This window comes from Bufo bufo, chromosome 2 (genome assembly GCF_905171765.1).
Source record: "Bufo bufo chromosome 2, aBufBuf1.1, whole genome shotgun sequence".
NCBI classification, from domain to species: Eukaryota; Metazoa; Chordata; class Amphibia; order Anura; family Bufonidae; genus Bufo; species Bufo bufo.
The window spans coordinates 111,860,656-111,877,856 of NC_053390.1; the positions used below are offsets into that span (position 1 = coordinate 111,860,656).

The 17,201-nt window shown below is 46.5% G+C and overlaps 1 protein-coding gene across 2 annotated transcripts in view; it reads left to right on the forward strand.

Annotated features, from left to right (window-relative positions):
* CERT1 (ceramide transporter 1) overlaps positions 1–17,201 on the forward strand; it is a 73,758-nt gene that overhangs the window by 12,013 nt on the left and 44,544 nt on the right. For both annotated transcript variants that reach the window (XM_040421426.1, XM_040421427.1), the window contains exon 3: positions 6,934–7,050. In XM_040421426.1, coding sequence (XP_040277360.1) covers positions 6,934–7,050 — 117 coding nt within the window. The remainder of the gene's footprint in view (positions 1–6,933; positions 7,051–17,201) is intronic.

A 17,201-nucleotide genomic window follows, 5' to 3' on the forward strand; every position in this document is an offset into this window, starting at 1 on the left:
AGCTGTACACAGGGGAGGTGCCCCCATCTAATCGGCATGGAAACCTCTGCAGAAGGGTCATGCCGCTTTTATTTTTCTATGCCAAGGATCTGACAACATTGGGAGACCAACGGAAAAAGGAAACCCACCATTTGCCCTAATTGGGGGGTCATACATTAATTTCTGTTGATACATGAGGCCCATGGTGGAGCTGCGGAGAACTGTGTACATCTCTGTGCTTGTAAATGAGTCCTTTATAGAAAGGTTCAGTTGCATGATTGTCATGTGGTGGAGACAGTCAGCAAGTACATTACATCGAAGTGTAGTAGATGAGATGCCCCCCCCCCCCCCCTTCCATTTCAATGTTCAACGGACAACCTCTGTTTTCCCCCCCCCCCCCCACAGTTTCATAAAATCCCCTCCCCCAAAAAAAAAATCCCACACAACTGACACTGACCTAATAGACCTCAAGGGTGCTAGTTTTTACATTTTTGCTAATAGTTGCTGGTGTTTTGCTTGAAAAATAAGATTTTGGTGGCTTTGTATTCTGCAGCACATAATGTTGGCTCCTCATGACGTTTTCTTGGCTGAGGTAAAACGAAACCTGAAGATATTTCACTAGTTCTTCTGAGCCTACGTGGGTGTAATGGAGGAACGTTTGACTGTATGGTACATGATGCCGTAATATACCAGACCCATAGGGGGCGATTTATCAAAACTGGTGTACAGGAAAACGGACTCGGATTCCACCTTTCATTTTCCAAAGGAGCTGTGAAAAATGAAAGGAGGAATCTGATTGGTTGCTATGGGCAACACAGCCAGTTGTCCTTTACACCAGTTTTAATGTAGTCTTTTACCTGTGTGTAGATTTTATTGATGTTGATGAGGGCGCTCATTCCTTCCTAAGATCCGCGGTGTCGCATCCATGGACGGGGGGAGAGCCACAGGCGTCTGGAGGCAGTAAGGCACAGAATGGCCGCCTGACCAACCATTGAGACGATTTTATCAAACGCCGGATGTTCCTGCATCCAGTTTCTTCTAATCTCTTCTCCTCAGCTTTAGTCGCTGCATAAATTAGGCCATGCATGACATTGGTGCATTCTCCATGGTCGTCTCCTTCCCTTTATGTCTTTTTTCTTCAGGAAATGTTTGCCATTTTACAGCGTGAAGCAGGTTTTAATGCCCAGTGTCAGATCCCTGTCCTAAGAGATATATATATCTGATAGCTTTATTCCAAAACTATATAATACTAAATTTATATTACGGTCTCTGCGGTCAAACCTACGACATGAAGGCCGACCACTATGAACTTCTGCTTAAAGGGGTTGTCTGCGTTAAGACAAGCACCTAGTTGATGAGCTTTTTGACGTCTGCATCTTTTGAGGGCTTAAAGGGGTCGTCTCACTTCAGCAAGTGGCATTTGTCATGTAGAGGCACTTACTAATGTATTGTGACTGTCCATATTGCTTCCTTCGCTGGCTAGATTCGTTTTTCCATCAAATTATACACTGCTCGTTTCCATGGTTACGTCTAGAGATGAGCAAAGCGACTTCGGATGCCACATCCGAAGTCTCTTTGCTAAAAAAAATTGTTATAATACTGTACGGAGATTGCAGGGTGGTCGTAACTGGAGATGAGCGCTAAATTTTTTTTATACTGTACAGAGATTGGTCTCCGTTAGAATGTATGGGCTCAGATGAGCCAAAGTAAGTTGAAGTCACGTGCGACTTCGTTGAATAACGTCTGTAATTGATTATTACAGTGAAAAACCTTGGAGCCGAACTTTTCATTTGGTTCCAAGGTACCACTCAGAACCGAAGCCGAGTTCTGTTCTAAGCTTTGAAGTGGTTTTTAGCTTTAATAATTAATTACTGAAGTTATTCAACGAAGTCGCACGCGATTTCGTGAATAACTTACTTTGGCTCATCGGAGCCCATACAGTCTAATACTGAACGGAGACGAATCTCTGTACAGTATTAGAACACACATTTTAGAGCTCATCTCTAGATACGACCACCCTGCAATCCAGCAGCGGTGGTCGTGCTTGCACACTATGGTGGCCGGGACCTGTGATGGCTCAAATAGGCTAGTGTTTTTTTTTGTTTTTTTTTCCTATAGTGTGCAAATACGGCCACCACTGCTGGTTTGCAGAGTGGTTGTTACCATGGAAACGAGCAGCATATAATTTGATGGAAAAATGTATCCAGCCAGAAAAGGAGACAATATGGACAATCACAATAAATTAGTAACTGCCTTGTATTAACTTCATCTACATAATAAATGCCATTTACTGAAGTGAGACAACCCCTTTAAGTGCGCTGTTTTAGGTGGCACATTCCCTCATGTAAACGGGCATTTTGGTGCCCACTGCGTCACATACAGTGACGTCGGGCGCCAGTCAGCTTGATATTGTTGATGGCTGGAGATGGACCCGGGGATGTGTGTGTAGTAAAGCCCCATCCATTAGCATTGGACCAGAATCCATCTGGTCATGGTGGCTCACTGTAACTTGTACTCTTCCCAGGACATTGATTTTGTGGACTGTGGTGGCCGGGGCTGGTACCGTACATCTATATACCCTTATACTATCCTGTTACTCTCTGCCGTACACTATCTGAGCCCCTCCATGCCCCTGGCAGCCGCAGTGCTTGAGGGTGGACACCCTTAGGAACTGAGGGAATGGATCTCCGCACGTGTTCTTAGTTTTGGGATATTCCTGCTCCTCTACAATATCTGTCTACAGCGGGTAAGTTCTTCATCTGTCAAGACCTCGTTGCTGACATGGCAGCCTGGAAAATTCCATGCACGGCGTGTACGTGGCACGGCTAAATATTAAACAGGTTTTTGAATAGGTGACACATGGCTGATGTTTGCTGGATGTCTCGGCTCGTCTTTTTGCTTGAAGATGGCGATCTTGTAGTGAAGGGCCTCCTATAGCGTGTCCAGATAGAAGCCACATTGCTGAGAGATCCCAGAAGAATAAAAGCTGTTAACCAGTCATGTGAGGAGCTGCTGACAGTAGAAAGTCCTTCCTTCTTCTCTCACTGACTCCTTAAGAAGGGCACTTAGTTTAAAGAGGAGCTGTCACATCTCCCGACATCTCGGTTTTAGTAACTGCTTGCATCCCCTATGTACTAACAATTTCCTATAACTGTGATGTGCCATACCTTTATTATTCCTGCTAGAAGTTATGAATGAAATGCTAGCAGTTTGCAATCAGGGTCCAGATTGGGGTATGGCTACTTTTACACCTGCGTTAGGTGCGGATCCGTCTGGTATCTGCACAGACGGATCCGCACCTATAATGCAAACGATTGTATCCGTTCAGAACGGATCCGTTTGCATTACCATGATAATGCAAACTGATCCGTTTTGACTTACATTGAAAGTCAATGGGAGGCAGATCCGTTTTCAATTGCACCATATTGTGTCAGTGAAAACGGATCCGTCCCCATTGACTCACATTGTAAGTCAGGACGGATCCGTTTGGTGTCCGCCTCCAGAGCGGAATGGAGCCTGAACGGAGGCAAACTGATGCATTCTGAACGGATCCTTATTTATTTAGAATGCATTGGGGCTAAACTGATCCGTTTTGGGCCGCTTGGGAGAGCCCTGAACGGATCTCGCAAACGGAAAGCCAAAACGCCAGTGTGAAAGTAGCCTAACTTCTAGTAGGAATAATAGAGGATTGACACCACATAGTGTCATAAGAATAGATGCTCCAGAATTATTACATGGCGAATGCAGTAGTTACTAAGAAGCCAAGATTAGAGCAGGTTCTGTTCCTCTGCCCCGAGCACTAGAGCGTATTCTTCAGTATTGATCTGCGGTCCTGTCGAGCGGAGCCATGGATAATGAAAGAAAATGTACTCGCAGATCGCTGACAACCGGAAAATGTTGTTAGGGCCGGAGAGGAGAGGTGTCACCGTGTAATACATCAGCTGTTTGCTATTTCCTATCATTTTCCTTTAAATTTTTTATTTTTTTTTCTTATGACCTCAGCTATTTCCACCCCAGTGAAGGAGCTATGTGATATGGTAGGGCACCGCTGTTAGCGTAAAAGTGTGCGTCGTACCGGTATCTATCCGTAGAAATTCTCCTGCATTGCTAATTGACAGCAGTTTTAATGTTGTGGCGTTCCTCTTCATATAACGCTGCAACTACCGATGTCGGGCCTCCAAAAGCTTGTCACCATGCCCAGGTTAGGACTTCAAAGAAAGGCTCCATGTCGGCTTTGTCAACAGCGCAGCCCTGCCAGCCGGGCCCTTCTGCATAGCGCTGATTGAATTTTTAGGTAAGGGCAGAATAAACCACACTCCTTTACTGATCAATTTTCTTGGTCTTCTTCAAATGTGGTTTTGTTAAGAGTTAATTTACACGGTGCAAGCAAATTGTGGTCTATCGTTGCGAATGCTGTGGGATTTTTGCAGACCCGAATTAAACGGCAGCATTTTGCCAGGATTTTTTGACTGCAGTGTATGAATAGACCCCAGCAGTCTATAAGAATTGTTTTAAAGGGTATCCACACGTTCAGGATTCATGTGCGGAGAATCCACACTGAAATCTGCATGTGTTCGCAGGCAAACCTGTGCGGAAAATCCGGTCAGGAAAAATAAAATAAATTAAATTGACATGCTGCGAATCTTTAAATCCGCACCGCAGGTCAAAATCCGCGCTGAAAAAATCCACATCGAGTGCATTGAGAATTTCAAATTCTCATAGAATACAGTGTACATGACCTACGGTGTGGATTTTCCGCACGCAAATCCGCGTGGAAAATTTGCACGCAATCCTGATCGTGTGCATTTAGCCTTAGGGTGCATGCACACGGTGCTTATTATGCGCAGATTTTCATGTGGCAGCATAATACAGCACCAGCTAAGTAGATAAGATGTTTAAAATTTCATCTACACGGTGCAGAACTTTTCCTTCCGGAAATCGACCCGCTATGCGGATTTTGACATCTGGAGAACAGTTAGATCTGGAGAAAATCCACGCCAAAATCTGCAACACATATATTTTGTGGAAATGCAGCTGTTCCATGTGTCCGTACCCGTAGGACAGGCCATTAATGTGTGGTCGGTGGGACTCTCTCCATCAGACGGGAAGGGCCATGTTGGGTATTACATACCTCCCAACTCTGTAAACGAACAAAGAGGGACACATTGTGCGCCGCGCTTCGCGGTGAATTTTTTCAGTACTAGGCCAAGCCTCTAACTCTGCCCAAAACATAACTATACATATGCCCACGTTGTACCTCCTTCACAGGATTATGCCTGGCTGTGCCCCCAGTAATATGCCCAGTTATGTGCCCCCCCCCCCCCCCCCCCCACAGAATGTAAACACATAAACACCAGACCACATACTGACCTGGTTCCTAGCGCTAGTCTGTGAAGGAGGCGGAGCTAAGGCTAACTGAGGCTGCCGGCTCTCCACAGACCAGAGGTGTGGAGAGCCGGCAGGGGGGAGGAATGATGAAGCAGGGAGCCGATGCCGGCGACAGCTCTCTGCTTCCTATGGATGCAGTGACAGCTGCCAGAAAGCGGGACATACCCCCCCCCCTACCAGGACAGCCACTGAAATCTGGGACTGTCCCGCCGGATCCAGGACGGTTGGGAGGTATAGCTCAGTAGGTGCCGCGTCCTCTTCACCAGTGTAACAGACAGCACTATGTTCTTCGGTACGAGCGACTAGCCAGGGTTGTTACTACATTGTGGGAAATGTTTTTGAGCTGTAATGTGTAATTTTGCTGCCTTACTATCCCACATATAAAACTGAATAATGCTGGTTGTGGTGAGTGAGATCTTGTATGTAATCATTTACATGTCTCAGCCGACGGCAGCAGGGCCCCCTGCGCTATTGGAATAAAGTACAGCTGTCTTCAGTGGAAGCCCTGTCTAAGGAAATGATTAGGGCATATAAACACCCCGCAGTTAAAGGGGTTCTACGGGAATGATTTAAAATGGCCGCCAGCAACCTGCCCTAGAAAGTGAGCATGTCTGGTTGCCTAGGGAGGTGAGTGTCCGGAGCCTCACTACACACTGCTCTTCTGTACAGTAGATGGTATTGATGTGATCCTGCCTATGATATGCCATCATGGCTGAGCAGCCTGACAGGAGAACTCGCCAATGTATAGTATATGCAAGCGCCAGAGCGTAGGGTGTAGTGAGGCCCCACATCCGCACCTCCGGGCAGCACTGCAAGTGAAGGCAACCGGTTCTGTTCACATTTTAGGATATGTTGCCGCAGGAAATTTTTCAATTATTACAGGAGAACCCCCTTAAGGTGTAGTTAAAAGTAATTACATTGGGGAATAAAAACTTTGGTGGTTTTTACAGGTGGAATATTTTTAAAGGGATATTCTAGTTCTAAGAAGTTAACCCCTATCTACACGATAGTGTCAACACTATTGGATTGGTGGGGATCTGATTGCTAGGACCCCCTCCTATCACAGGAATGGGGGCCCCATACCCTGAAATGAATGGGGTGGTAGGTCAAGCATGCATGGTGCCACTCCTCTGGAGATAGCAGAGTACTAGCACTTGTTTCCGGCAGTCCCACAGATAATGGAGTGGCTTGGTGCATGCTTGGCCTGCCGTTCTATTCATTCATATATAGGACCCTCATTCTTGTGATCAGGTGAAGGAGTCATTGAAGGGGCACCAAAATCATCCAAAAGGGGTTTGCCATCCAGAAATAATTTATCTGTATGGGGACGAGTGGCTGCTGCAGCGGCATAGGCGATTACTGCATGTAAATGAACCTCTCGCCTCCACTCTCCATCAGGGAATTATTGGGATTGAATGGTTGGTTGCTGATTAGTAGTCGGGTCAGTCGGCCTGTGTAAAGAGGCCTTAACTGTGGTACAGAACCCTTCCATTGTTAACAGATCAGTTGCTGATGAAGGTGAATTCTGCCTTATTTACAGCTTTTTCTTCACATTTTGTTTTCCAGCCCCATGAATTTGACGAGTGCCGATTTGATATCAGTGTTAATGACAGTGTGTGGTACCTGCGCGCCCAGGATCCGGACCACAGACAGCGCTGGATAGACTCCATTGAGCTGCACAAGGTAAATCTAATACATTACAGAGAATTGGTCACCTCAGAGTTTGGACTAGTCCAGATCATTATTTTTTATTTTCCTACTGCCCCCCATTCCCCTGCTGTCTTCGCTCAGAGCTGCACTGAAATACATTGTCAGGACTGCTGTGCATGCGCACATGAGTCCTCTCCATTATGTTAGAACTGCACAGCAGTCCTGACTGTGTATTTCAGTACAGATTTGGCAGTAGGAAAATTAAAATCTGGACTCCTAATCTGCGGTTCTATGTATTATTGTAAGTAAAAGTCGGGGTGACAGATTCGTTTTAAAGGGGTTTTGCCATCTCAGACAATGGGGGCATATCGCTAGGATATGCCCCCATTGTCTGATTGGTGCGGGTCCCACCTCTGGAACCCGCACCTACAATGAGAACTGAGCGGGGAAATAAACGGAGGGCGCATGCGCAGCCTCCCTCCATTCATTTCTATGGGGCCACCGAAAATAGCCGAGCTCAGCTGTTTCCGTCTGCCCCATAGAAATGAATAAGAGCAGGGGCCACGTGTGCATGGTGCGCTCCCATTCACTTCTATGGGAGCAGCGCTTGGTGTTGGACGGACCCCAGGAAATCCAGGCTCTTCCAGCCACAGCTCTCCCCGCTCCGTTCTTGCTGTAGGTGCAGGTCCCAGAGGGGGACCCAATTGTATGTCCCCATTGTATGTGATGGGAATACCCCTTTTAAGTGTATATTACACATGAAATTTTAGAGCCTTCCTGATGTGCCAAAGTAGACTTTATACATTCCTACTTTATTACCAATGCTCTTATCTACTTTTTAATGATTGCCAGAATCACCTGTAGTTGGCCAACATGAAAGGTAGGCCGGTCAGTATAGACAACCAGTTATCATTTCTAGCTTACAGGTGAGGACAGGAGGGTGTCTTCTGCGCTCTTGGGCACAGCCAGGGTCTGTGCCAAGATGGAAATTTAAAAACGGTTCTTCTAAGCTGAGCTTTAATGTTATCTAAATCATTCTCATATTTCAGAATCTAAATCAGGACGTGGACCCTCCTTTTTAACAAATTTTGGCTAGCTCAAAAAGCTGCTCATGTAAAGCTGGTAACAGACACAAGTGGCTGCTCATTGGACACATGTTCTGGCTGTGACGGGGGCGAGCCTCCTTAGCGTCATCTGCGATACTAGGGAGGCTTGTGCCCGTCACAGCCTGCTATTGTCAAGGCTGAGAAAGGCTGAACGGGCCGAAACACGTCCTGGAAAACTATGATTTATTGGCTGTAATAAAGAACACACCGCGTTGAATGATATACGCCTGCTGGGATTACTTGCACACTTAGTATTTATAATACAGCCCCATTAATGGCCAGTGATCAGGGGGATTAATGGTGAATATGGCCATGTACATCTATGGTCAACTTAAAGGGGTTTACCCAACTCAACACTTGTAGCCTATCTTTGGGATCTACCACAAATCTCAAATAGGACCCCCAAGGTGAAGGAGAGCACAAATTGCGGATGTACGGAACTTGGCTATCTTAAGAGGTCCCATGTTCGTGAGTGATGAGAAAGCAGGACAAGCTCCGCTCGGCTATTTCCGGTGGTCCCCCAGCTGTGAATGGAGAGGTGACCATGCTTGTGCTGCTTACTCACCGCTCGCTCCTCTCATGTGCTCTCCTTCAGTCTAGTTCTAGAGATAGGTCTTGGCCTGCTCCTGTTTGATATTTGTGGCATATCCTAGCAATATGCCACAAATGTTGTGGTGGAAAAGCCCCTTTTAATGTTTTCAAACCTCCGACCCCCTATTAAAAACAGTTTATAACATAAAAGTAGAATCCCTGGTATTGTCTACAGGACCTGCACGCTCCCCTGTGTTTTACGTCATAGCGGAAATCTTGTTGGCGGCTCCTCTACATGGGGCCGTATTTGTGTGTCTGGTTTTCTGTGTAGAATTGCTATGAAAGCAAGCATGGGCCCTGAAAGGCTTGACCTGTTGACTACAGAAACATAGGATCGACACATGGTTTTTGTCCAGTATTGTACGTGACGGCATAGTAAACTCTACAGAAGATGAATAGGATTTTGGTGTTCGCTAATGACGGCCGTTGTCAGGCATGAAGAAGAGCGGCCGCGGTCTCCTGCGAATGGCTGGCGCCGCCGTGAATGGTCACGTAGTAGATGCAAGATGTTTGACAAGACAATCCCTGATTTCTTCTCCTCTGAAGACAACATGGGATCGTGTAAACCGGTGTCTAAAAGAGCAGTCTTGGGCTCTGTGCCCAAGGCTCTGCAAACTGGATGAGCAGGATAGTCTGGTGGGGAATAGATAGATGAGAAGAAACTCGTGTTGTAAGGAAAGAAGTTGCTTCTTCCGAGAATGCGACTGCCATTTAGAAGGGTTCGGCGCTTGTCATTCAACTATCCCAGAAAGCATACTTGTTGCCCACAGAGACCAGGACACAGTCGTATCGAGGATGCAAATTCTGGGTCCTAAGGGTAACCCTGCTTTGCGGATTTAGGACACGAGTTTGTTTGAAGTGTTAAGAAGGATATGTTCACATATCCGGGCAAAAAAAACGTTGTGTGCAATGGGTTTTTGTCCGGCCTAAACCCGGCATTTGTGCCGGAAAGCTGCTGGATCAGCGCCGGACCTTATGGCGATCCGACAGTGAAGTAGAGGATCCTGAGAGATCCGGCAGGCAGAGATGTGATCGAGGCCTTGGGTACTTTCTAGCACAGGTTGGCAATAAAACTCTGATTGGCACTTGTTGGAAAGGCCTTTACACAGGTGTTACTGCGATCACTCATCTCCCATACTTTGTCTTTCTGTGTACATGGAGAGATGTGGTGCGAATTTTCAGTTGCTCACTTGTCGAGCTATTAAGGCTACTTTCACACTAGCGTTGTTTTAATCCGGCGTTCAATTCCGACACCGGAACTGCCCGCCGGATCCGGAAAAACGTGTGAAAACGGATTACATTTGAATCCTGATCAGGATTTTGATCACAATGAAAAAATGCATTGGAAAAAACGGATCCGCCATTTATGGACTTTAACTTTTTTTTCACATTTTTCGGGCTTAACATGCAAAAGCCGGATCCGTTTTGACTGAACACACAGTGCCAGATCCGGCGTTAATGCAAGTCAATGGGAAAAAGGCCTGATCCGGCGTTCAGGCTTTTTGGCCGGAGGTAAAAATACTGCATGCTACGTTTTTCTGAAAAGCCTGATCAGTCAAAAAGACTGAACTGAAGACATCCTGATGCATCCTGAAGGACTGACTCTCCATTCAGAATGCATGGGGATAAAACTGATCAGTTCTTTTCCGGATTTGAGCCCCTAGGACGGAACTCAGCGCCGGAAAAGAAAAACGCTAGTGTGAAAGTAGCCTTAAATGGTTATCCAAGATCATTAAAAATGAATGTTCTCTGCGGCGCTGGTCCGCTTCTCCTGCCGTGGTTTGTTTATAAGCAGCAGTGGTGACCTGCCAGGATACAGCGTGTGACCACTGCAGCCAATCGCTGTTCCCAGAGGTTGGCTGCAGCAGTGACATGTCATATACCTCCACATCACCGACACAAGACTGGCAGGTATACTGGACCAGCGCCGCAGAGAACTTTTTTATTATATTTTAACGCATTCTTGCAACAACCCCCTTTACCAATAGACAGTGAAAAACCAATAGGTTTGTAATGAATGACTTGAATATAAGGTGCGACTTTCAGGGCCCCACGGTTCTAGCTGTTACCACAGGCAACTTCTCAACCACATCGTGGCTGCATCAACGTGGCAGTAAGCTAGCGTTGGGCAACCCTTTATTCTTACTCTGTATGAAAGGTTTGAAGACTTCAGTGATTGATATATTACTGCTGGGACCCCCCCCCCCCCAACTCCTTCTTTCCCCATCAACATAGAATTGGTAGAAACTTTAAATGTTATTGGGAAAGCCCTTTTGTCTCCTATAGGATAAAGGGGGTCTGACCACTGGACATTCCTCCCTCCCCCTTAATCGTTGTAAACGGAAGGTCCCGGAGTGGCTCTATGGAACGGAGATGGAGCAGCCCTGAGCATGTGTGACCACCAAACGGCAATGCTCAGCCCCCCTCTCAGGCAGTTCCATAGAAGTGAATGGAGCGGGGATCACACATGCACCCCCTACCTCTGTTCTCATAGGGGTGTGGTTAATGGGAAAACTCTTAATGGAAAACCAAATATATCCACATCCCCTCATAGAAAAGGAGGACGTAATGCAGTTATGAGTGTCTAGAAAATGCTCTCCATATGGAATCTGATAGGAGTGCCCCAAAATTGTATTTGTCTTTCTTTGTGAATCCAACAGAAAAAAACACGTCCTTAGGCCTCATTCACACACCGTATGTATTCTGCAGTCTTCAAAATGCGGTTGATGTCTTGTGTTGCATCATTTATTATTATTTTTATTTTTAAATTTTTTTGTGTACCCACCTACCCATTGACTTCAATCGCTCCATGGTATAGGACAATGTTCTATATTTTTTGCGGAACGGGCACGTGGAAAGAACGCAGATGTTCTGTGTGCATTCTGTCATCGTCTGTCCATTTTGCCAAAAAAAGAGTATAATGTCCGTAAAATGAGGACCAGAAAATAAATTGCGGACGGCACGTGGACGGCCCCTGCATTTTGAGGATCTGTGATTTGTCGTATGGTCATGTGCATGAGGCCTTATGGTTGCTGAAGTCTGAGGCTGTAAACAGCTTGTAGCAGGGCTGTAGTATGCCTGTGTGCAGTGAGACCTCAAGCTGTACGCTGCATGTGTGTGTAGTCGCGTAGCACGGGCCGACCTGCCCATCCGAAGTGATACACGAGGCTCTGTGCCGTCCCTGTGGCTTGTCCTATCGCTTACAGGAAGTCCTTCTCTGTGTCCCGCCATGTCCTTCATTGGTCTTTTATTCCAAACAAACACACAGGAATTATCGATCTGCAATCTGCAGCGTCCTCCTGCGTCGCACACAAGCAGATTTCTGTAATGGAACAAATGCTTTCTAAAATGTCAGCAATCAATACACCTCAGATCTGTGATGGCACAGAGTCGCCGGCGATAACTACAAGTGTCGTGTTAGACCGTTCATTACAAGCATACACCGCACGTTCCGTTGTACCAGAAGCGCAGTGCACTGAGCCCAGCCATTATTTTCTTGGGGTTTCCTGCCGTGTCAGTATGATGAGGGCAGAGTACACCGGGCAGGCTGCAGCTTGTCCACCATCTAACCACAGGCAGATTTACATCCAACGTCAAAATCTTGATGGACAAAGTGCGATGTCTGTGTGCGCGGCTGACCTTTGGTATTGTGCAGCGGTGTTATATTGCTGCTGCTGCTATATTACTAATATGCTTGGTTCAATTTTTGTAGATGGCACACTGACCGTTCATCTCAATGGGGCCAAGCGCACATCAGTATTTTTGGCGGATCCGTGTGGTCGTTTTTTAACTATGAGAGCAGGTCCTATTCTTGTCTGTATTTCAGATAGAATATTCCTTTCTATTGGGAGGAGTGAGAAAAATACAGATGCATCGGGGAAGGTAACCATTTTTGTGGACCAATATATGACCCTGAACTTGTGCATGAGGCCTTAGTCGCTGACCTATCCCACTGTAGTAGGCATATTGTGGGATAGGTCGCCCATAAGCTCCCATTGTAATAAGAAAAAAATGAATACTGTTCATTTTCCTTTATTCTAGAATTATCATTATATAGATAAGGCACAGTACGCTTTTTTTTTTTTTTGTTTGTGTGCGGTTATACCAGTCTGATGGAGTCCGACATGCTAAGTGTGCTTCGAACCAACGTGATGGCGACTGGACCTATAGTTATTCTGTTCAGAAATTAAAAAATGATTGTCTGGATGAGTTGGTATGCCACAGTGCCCTGACTGGTTAGACACGAACAGTGTGAAAGTTGTAAAATTGATGTAAATGACTTTTTTTTAAGGCAATTTGCTTTACTGTTAAATAATGTGCTTTTGTTTATTTTGTACCCTTGTTGTTTCAGGTTGTGAGTGCATTTACAGGAGTAGTCTTATCGATTTAACATTCTGCTAATCTCTCTAATCTGTATAATCCGCTACAGACACTAAATCCCCACCAGCCAGTTCTGCTGAGGATAGCTATTTACAGGTTTAGTGAGATTCAACAGTACGAGCCTAGTTGTAACGGCCAGAACACATCAGCAGAACGTTTACATGCAAACAAATAAGATGGAAACCTCCTATAAGGGTCCGACCACGCAGCGCAGACAACGTGTACTAAGAACCATGCACAGGGTTATAAGGCTACGAGAACATGGCGCACACGACGGTGTACTGTAAACCATGCACCGGGTTTATAAGGCTACGAGAACATGGCGCACACGACGTGTACTGAGAACCATGCACAGGGTTATAAGGCTACGAGAACATGGCGCACACGACGTGGTTACTGAGAACCATGCACAGGGTTATGAGGCTACGAGAACATGGCGCACACGACGTGTACTGTAAACCATGCACAGGGTTATGAGGCTACGAGAACATGGCACAGACGACGTGTACTGTAAACCATGCAGCGGGTTATAAGGCTACGAGAACATGCGCACACGACGTGTACTGAGAACCATGCACAGGGTTATAAGGCTACTGAGAACATGGCACAGACGACGTGTACTGTAAACCAGTGCAGCGGGTTATAAGGCTACGAGAACATGGCGCACACGACGTGTACTGTAAACCATGCACAGGGTTATGAGGCTACGAGATCATGGCACAGACGACGTGGTACTGTAAACCATGCAGCGGTATAAGGCTACGAGAACATGGCGCACACGACGTGTACTGTAAACCATGCACAGGGTTATGAGGCTACGAGAACATGGCACAGAGCGACTGTACTGGTAAACCATGCACCGGGTTATAAGGGACCCAACCACGGCGGTGCAGTTTAACGTGTTGAGAACCATGCAGCATCATTCTGTTACCTCGTTAGACAGTGTGATTATATAATTGCCACAGGGTAACCAGCACAACAGCATGGCTATTATCAATGTGCACTAAACAATCTTGTGTTTAATGAGTTACAAGGACCCGTCACCTCTCCTGACATGTCTGGTTTTAGTAACTATGTGCGCTCCCCATGTAATAACAATCCTGGAGCATCTGTTCCCCCTTTATTTTGGGTTCTGCAGTAGGTTATATGGGTCACATTAATACTGGGTGGCATCTCCTGTTGCTCTGATACAGGCTGCCACTCTTGGTGGGGGGTAATTGTCATACAGATGCTGAGATATCCCTACTGTGATGTGTCCTTCTAAGCTCTATCATCTTGGACCCGTAGTTCAACCAAGGTGGTTGTAGGCTGTTGTACATGGGAGATCCATTGCCCCCTGAAGTCCATGACATTCTTGATGGGGGAGAGATGTGGAGATCTAGCTGGCCATGGGACTGTTAATACCCTGAAGAGCATGTTGTGTAGACGGGCAGTGTGTGGTGGACATTACCTTGTTTGAACATCGATGGGCTTCTGATTCCAAGAAAAGCCAGTAGGACAGGTTCCACAATGTCCTAGACATACTGAAGTCTGGTCAGTGGTTACCCCCATCAATACCAGACAGAAATGGTTGCTTGTGACACCTGGGGTTTGGTCCTCTGTTTCTCTGCCCTATACATGATGGCAGTAGGCCCCATTTCTACCAAGGCAGAACTTACTACCTGGCAATGATGAGTGGTCAGTGGCAAGTGAGGAAATGGACCGAATCATTCTAGTACCTGCTTAAGTAGGTGTTTGCAGAACGGGCTACTGCAGAACCAATTTGTGATGCCAATGGCGGTCCTTTGAGATGCAGCATCCCTTCTTAAATGGCTATCTGGTGTGCATCCTGTCTTAGAGGACCTTTCACCGGTCTGGACGTTCTCATATAAATAGCTGGATGTGTATGGGCATACTGAAGTCATGTTACAGCACTTATTTATTTTTTCTATGTGCCGCTCTGTTAGCCTGCTAGGCCCTTTTCACTGGCCAAGAATCCTCCAGATAATCGCTCACAAGCGTTCATAGGAAATGCCGTCAGGGATTATCTGCCAGAGTAAAGGTGGTGCTGATTATCAGTGAACAGTGCGGAAGCTTGTTCATCGGGTAATCACATCTTTTGTGGCGATCACCTAAATTGTTTGCTGGCAGGAGGTCGTTCCTTCTAAATTAGCGCTGCTGCAGGGCAACAATTCTGTATGGGGACGAGCAACGGCATTAGTGATCCCTCCTCCCCCTACTGAGGAGGAGATCCCTGCATGCGTAATGCAGCAGTCTCCTCTCACTGACTAGCAGGGAACGCCTGCTTCCCGACTATCGTCTGCTAAGTTGTCCTGTGTAAAGGGACCTTAAATGGAACCTGTCATCAACTTTATGCTGTCCATACTAACGGCAGAATAAAGTAGAGACAGGTGAGTGGATTTCAGCGGTCTGTCATTTATAAGTTACAAGAAAGTGGTTGCCGAGAACCAACATCACAATCCTTGCAGACTGGTCCTGGAAAAGAGTCCCGGCCACCTGAGAAGAGTCCTGGTTATTCATGAATTCCTGCTCTCCTGCCCACCTGCTGATGACTGACAGGCTTCTACCTAGTTTTCTCCCTTTCTCTCTAGGAGAGAACTGCCGATCATCAGCAGATGGGTGAGAGAGCAGGAGATTAGGAATAACCAGGACTCTTCTCAGGTAGATGTGACTCTTCTCAAGGTCTGGGCTGCAATGATTATGATGCTGGTTCTCGGTAACCACTTACTTTTAGCTCATGACTGACAGTCTTCTACCTAGTTGTCTCTCTTTCTCTCTAGGAGAGAACTGCCAATCATCAGCGGATGGGTGAGAGAGCAGGAGATTAGGAATAATCATGACTCTTCTCAAGTAGATGTGACTCTTTTCCAGGTCCGGGCTGCAATGATTATGATGCTGGTTCTCGGTAACCACTTACTTTTAGCTCATGACTGACACACCGCTGAAATCAGCATTTCTGTCACTATTTAATGCTGCCCTCAGTGAGGTCAGTGAAAAGTTTGACAGGTTCCCTTTAAAGGGTTTCTGTCATCAGAAAAATTATGTAGCTGGCCGATATTAGCGATGTGCTAATGACAGCATTACATAACTGTGTGACTTATATCTGCCTGCCTGCCTGCCGCCGTTCTCTGAAAATAAAGACTTTTATAATATGCAAATGAGCCTCTAGGTGCTAGTGGGGCGTTGTTGCAGCGCCTAGAGGCTCCTCTCACCCTTGTAAAGGTGATTGACATCCTCGGTCTCCTCCGTGCCCCGCAAATCCCGCGCCTGCTGCCGTCTTTCACTCACTGCGCCTAATACTAAAATCGACGGCACAGGCGCGGGATTTGTGGGGCACGGAGGAGACCGAGGATGTCAATCACTGGTACAAGGGCGTGCCAAACGGTGAGAGGATGGAGCCTCTAGGTGCTGCAGCATCGCCCCACTAGCACCTAGAGGCTCATTTGCATATGATAAGTCATTATTTAGTGCGAACGGCGGCAGGCAGGGAGATATAAGTCACACAGTTATGTAATGCTGTCATTAGCACATTGCTAATGTCAGCCAGCTACATAAGGATTTTTCTGATGACAGAAACCCTTTTAAGGTTTTGGTCATTTGTAGTCCTTATCCGGCTGCTGTCGGTGCATTTGACAACAGGACAATGTTATGTCAGTGATACGATAGGACTGAGAGTCTGATATATATGACAGCGCAAGGTCTCCCCATCTATAATGGTGCTCACCCCAAAACACTCAGTGTAATCCCAGCGCACCCACTGGTGTGTAATTGAGTCAAGCACAATACTATGCTGAGGGGGAGACCTAGGCCCCCCCCCCCCCCCTCCTTTCTCCCACGAAGTTGCTGTAGGATTCCCCATGCTGATGAGTTAACCACATTCCTGTGTCACTAGTCAGATCTTTCCTCGTCCTCCATTCATTGTTCTTGGTCTTTATTCCGCGTGTGACTAATGCAGGGTGTAAAGAAGGAGCAGCGGCTTCCTGTAATCCGGCCAGGACACCATTTCTGCTGAACATGTGCCTCTGAGTCAGAGGTTACTCAATGTACACATGCTGCAGTAATTGTGCAAGTGACACCAGGCCAGCGTTCAGTGGCGTAATGAGAAGC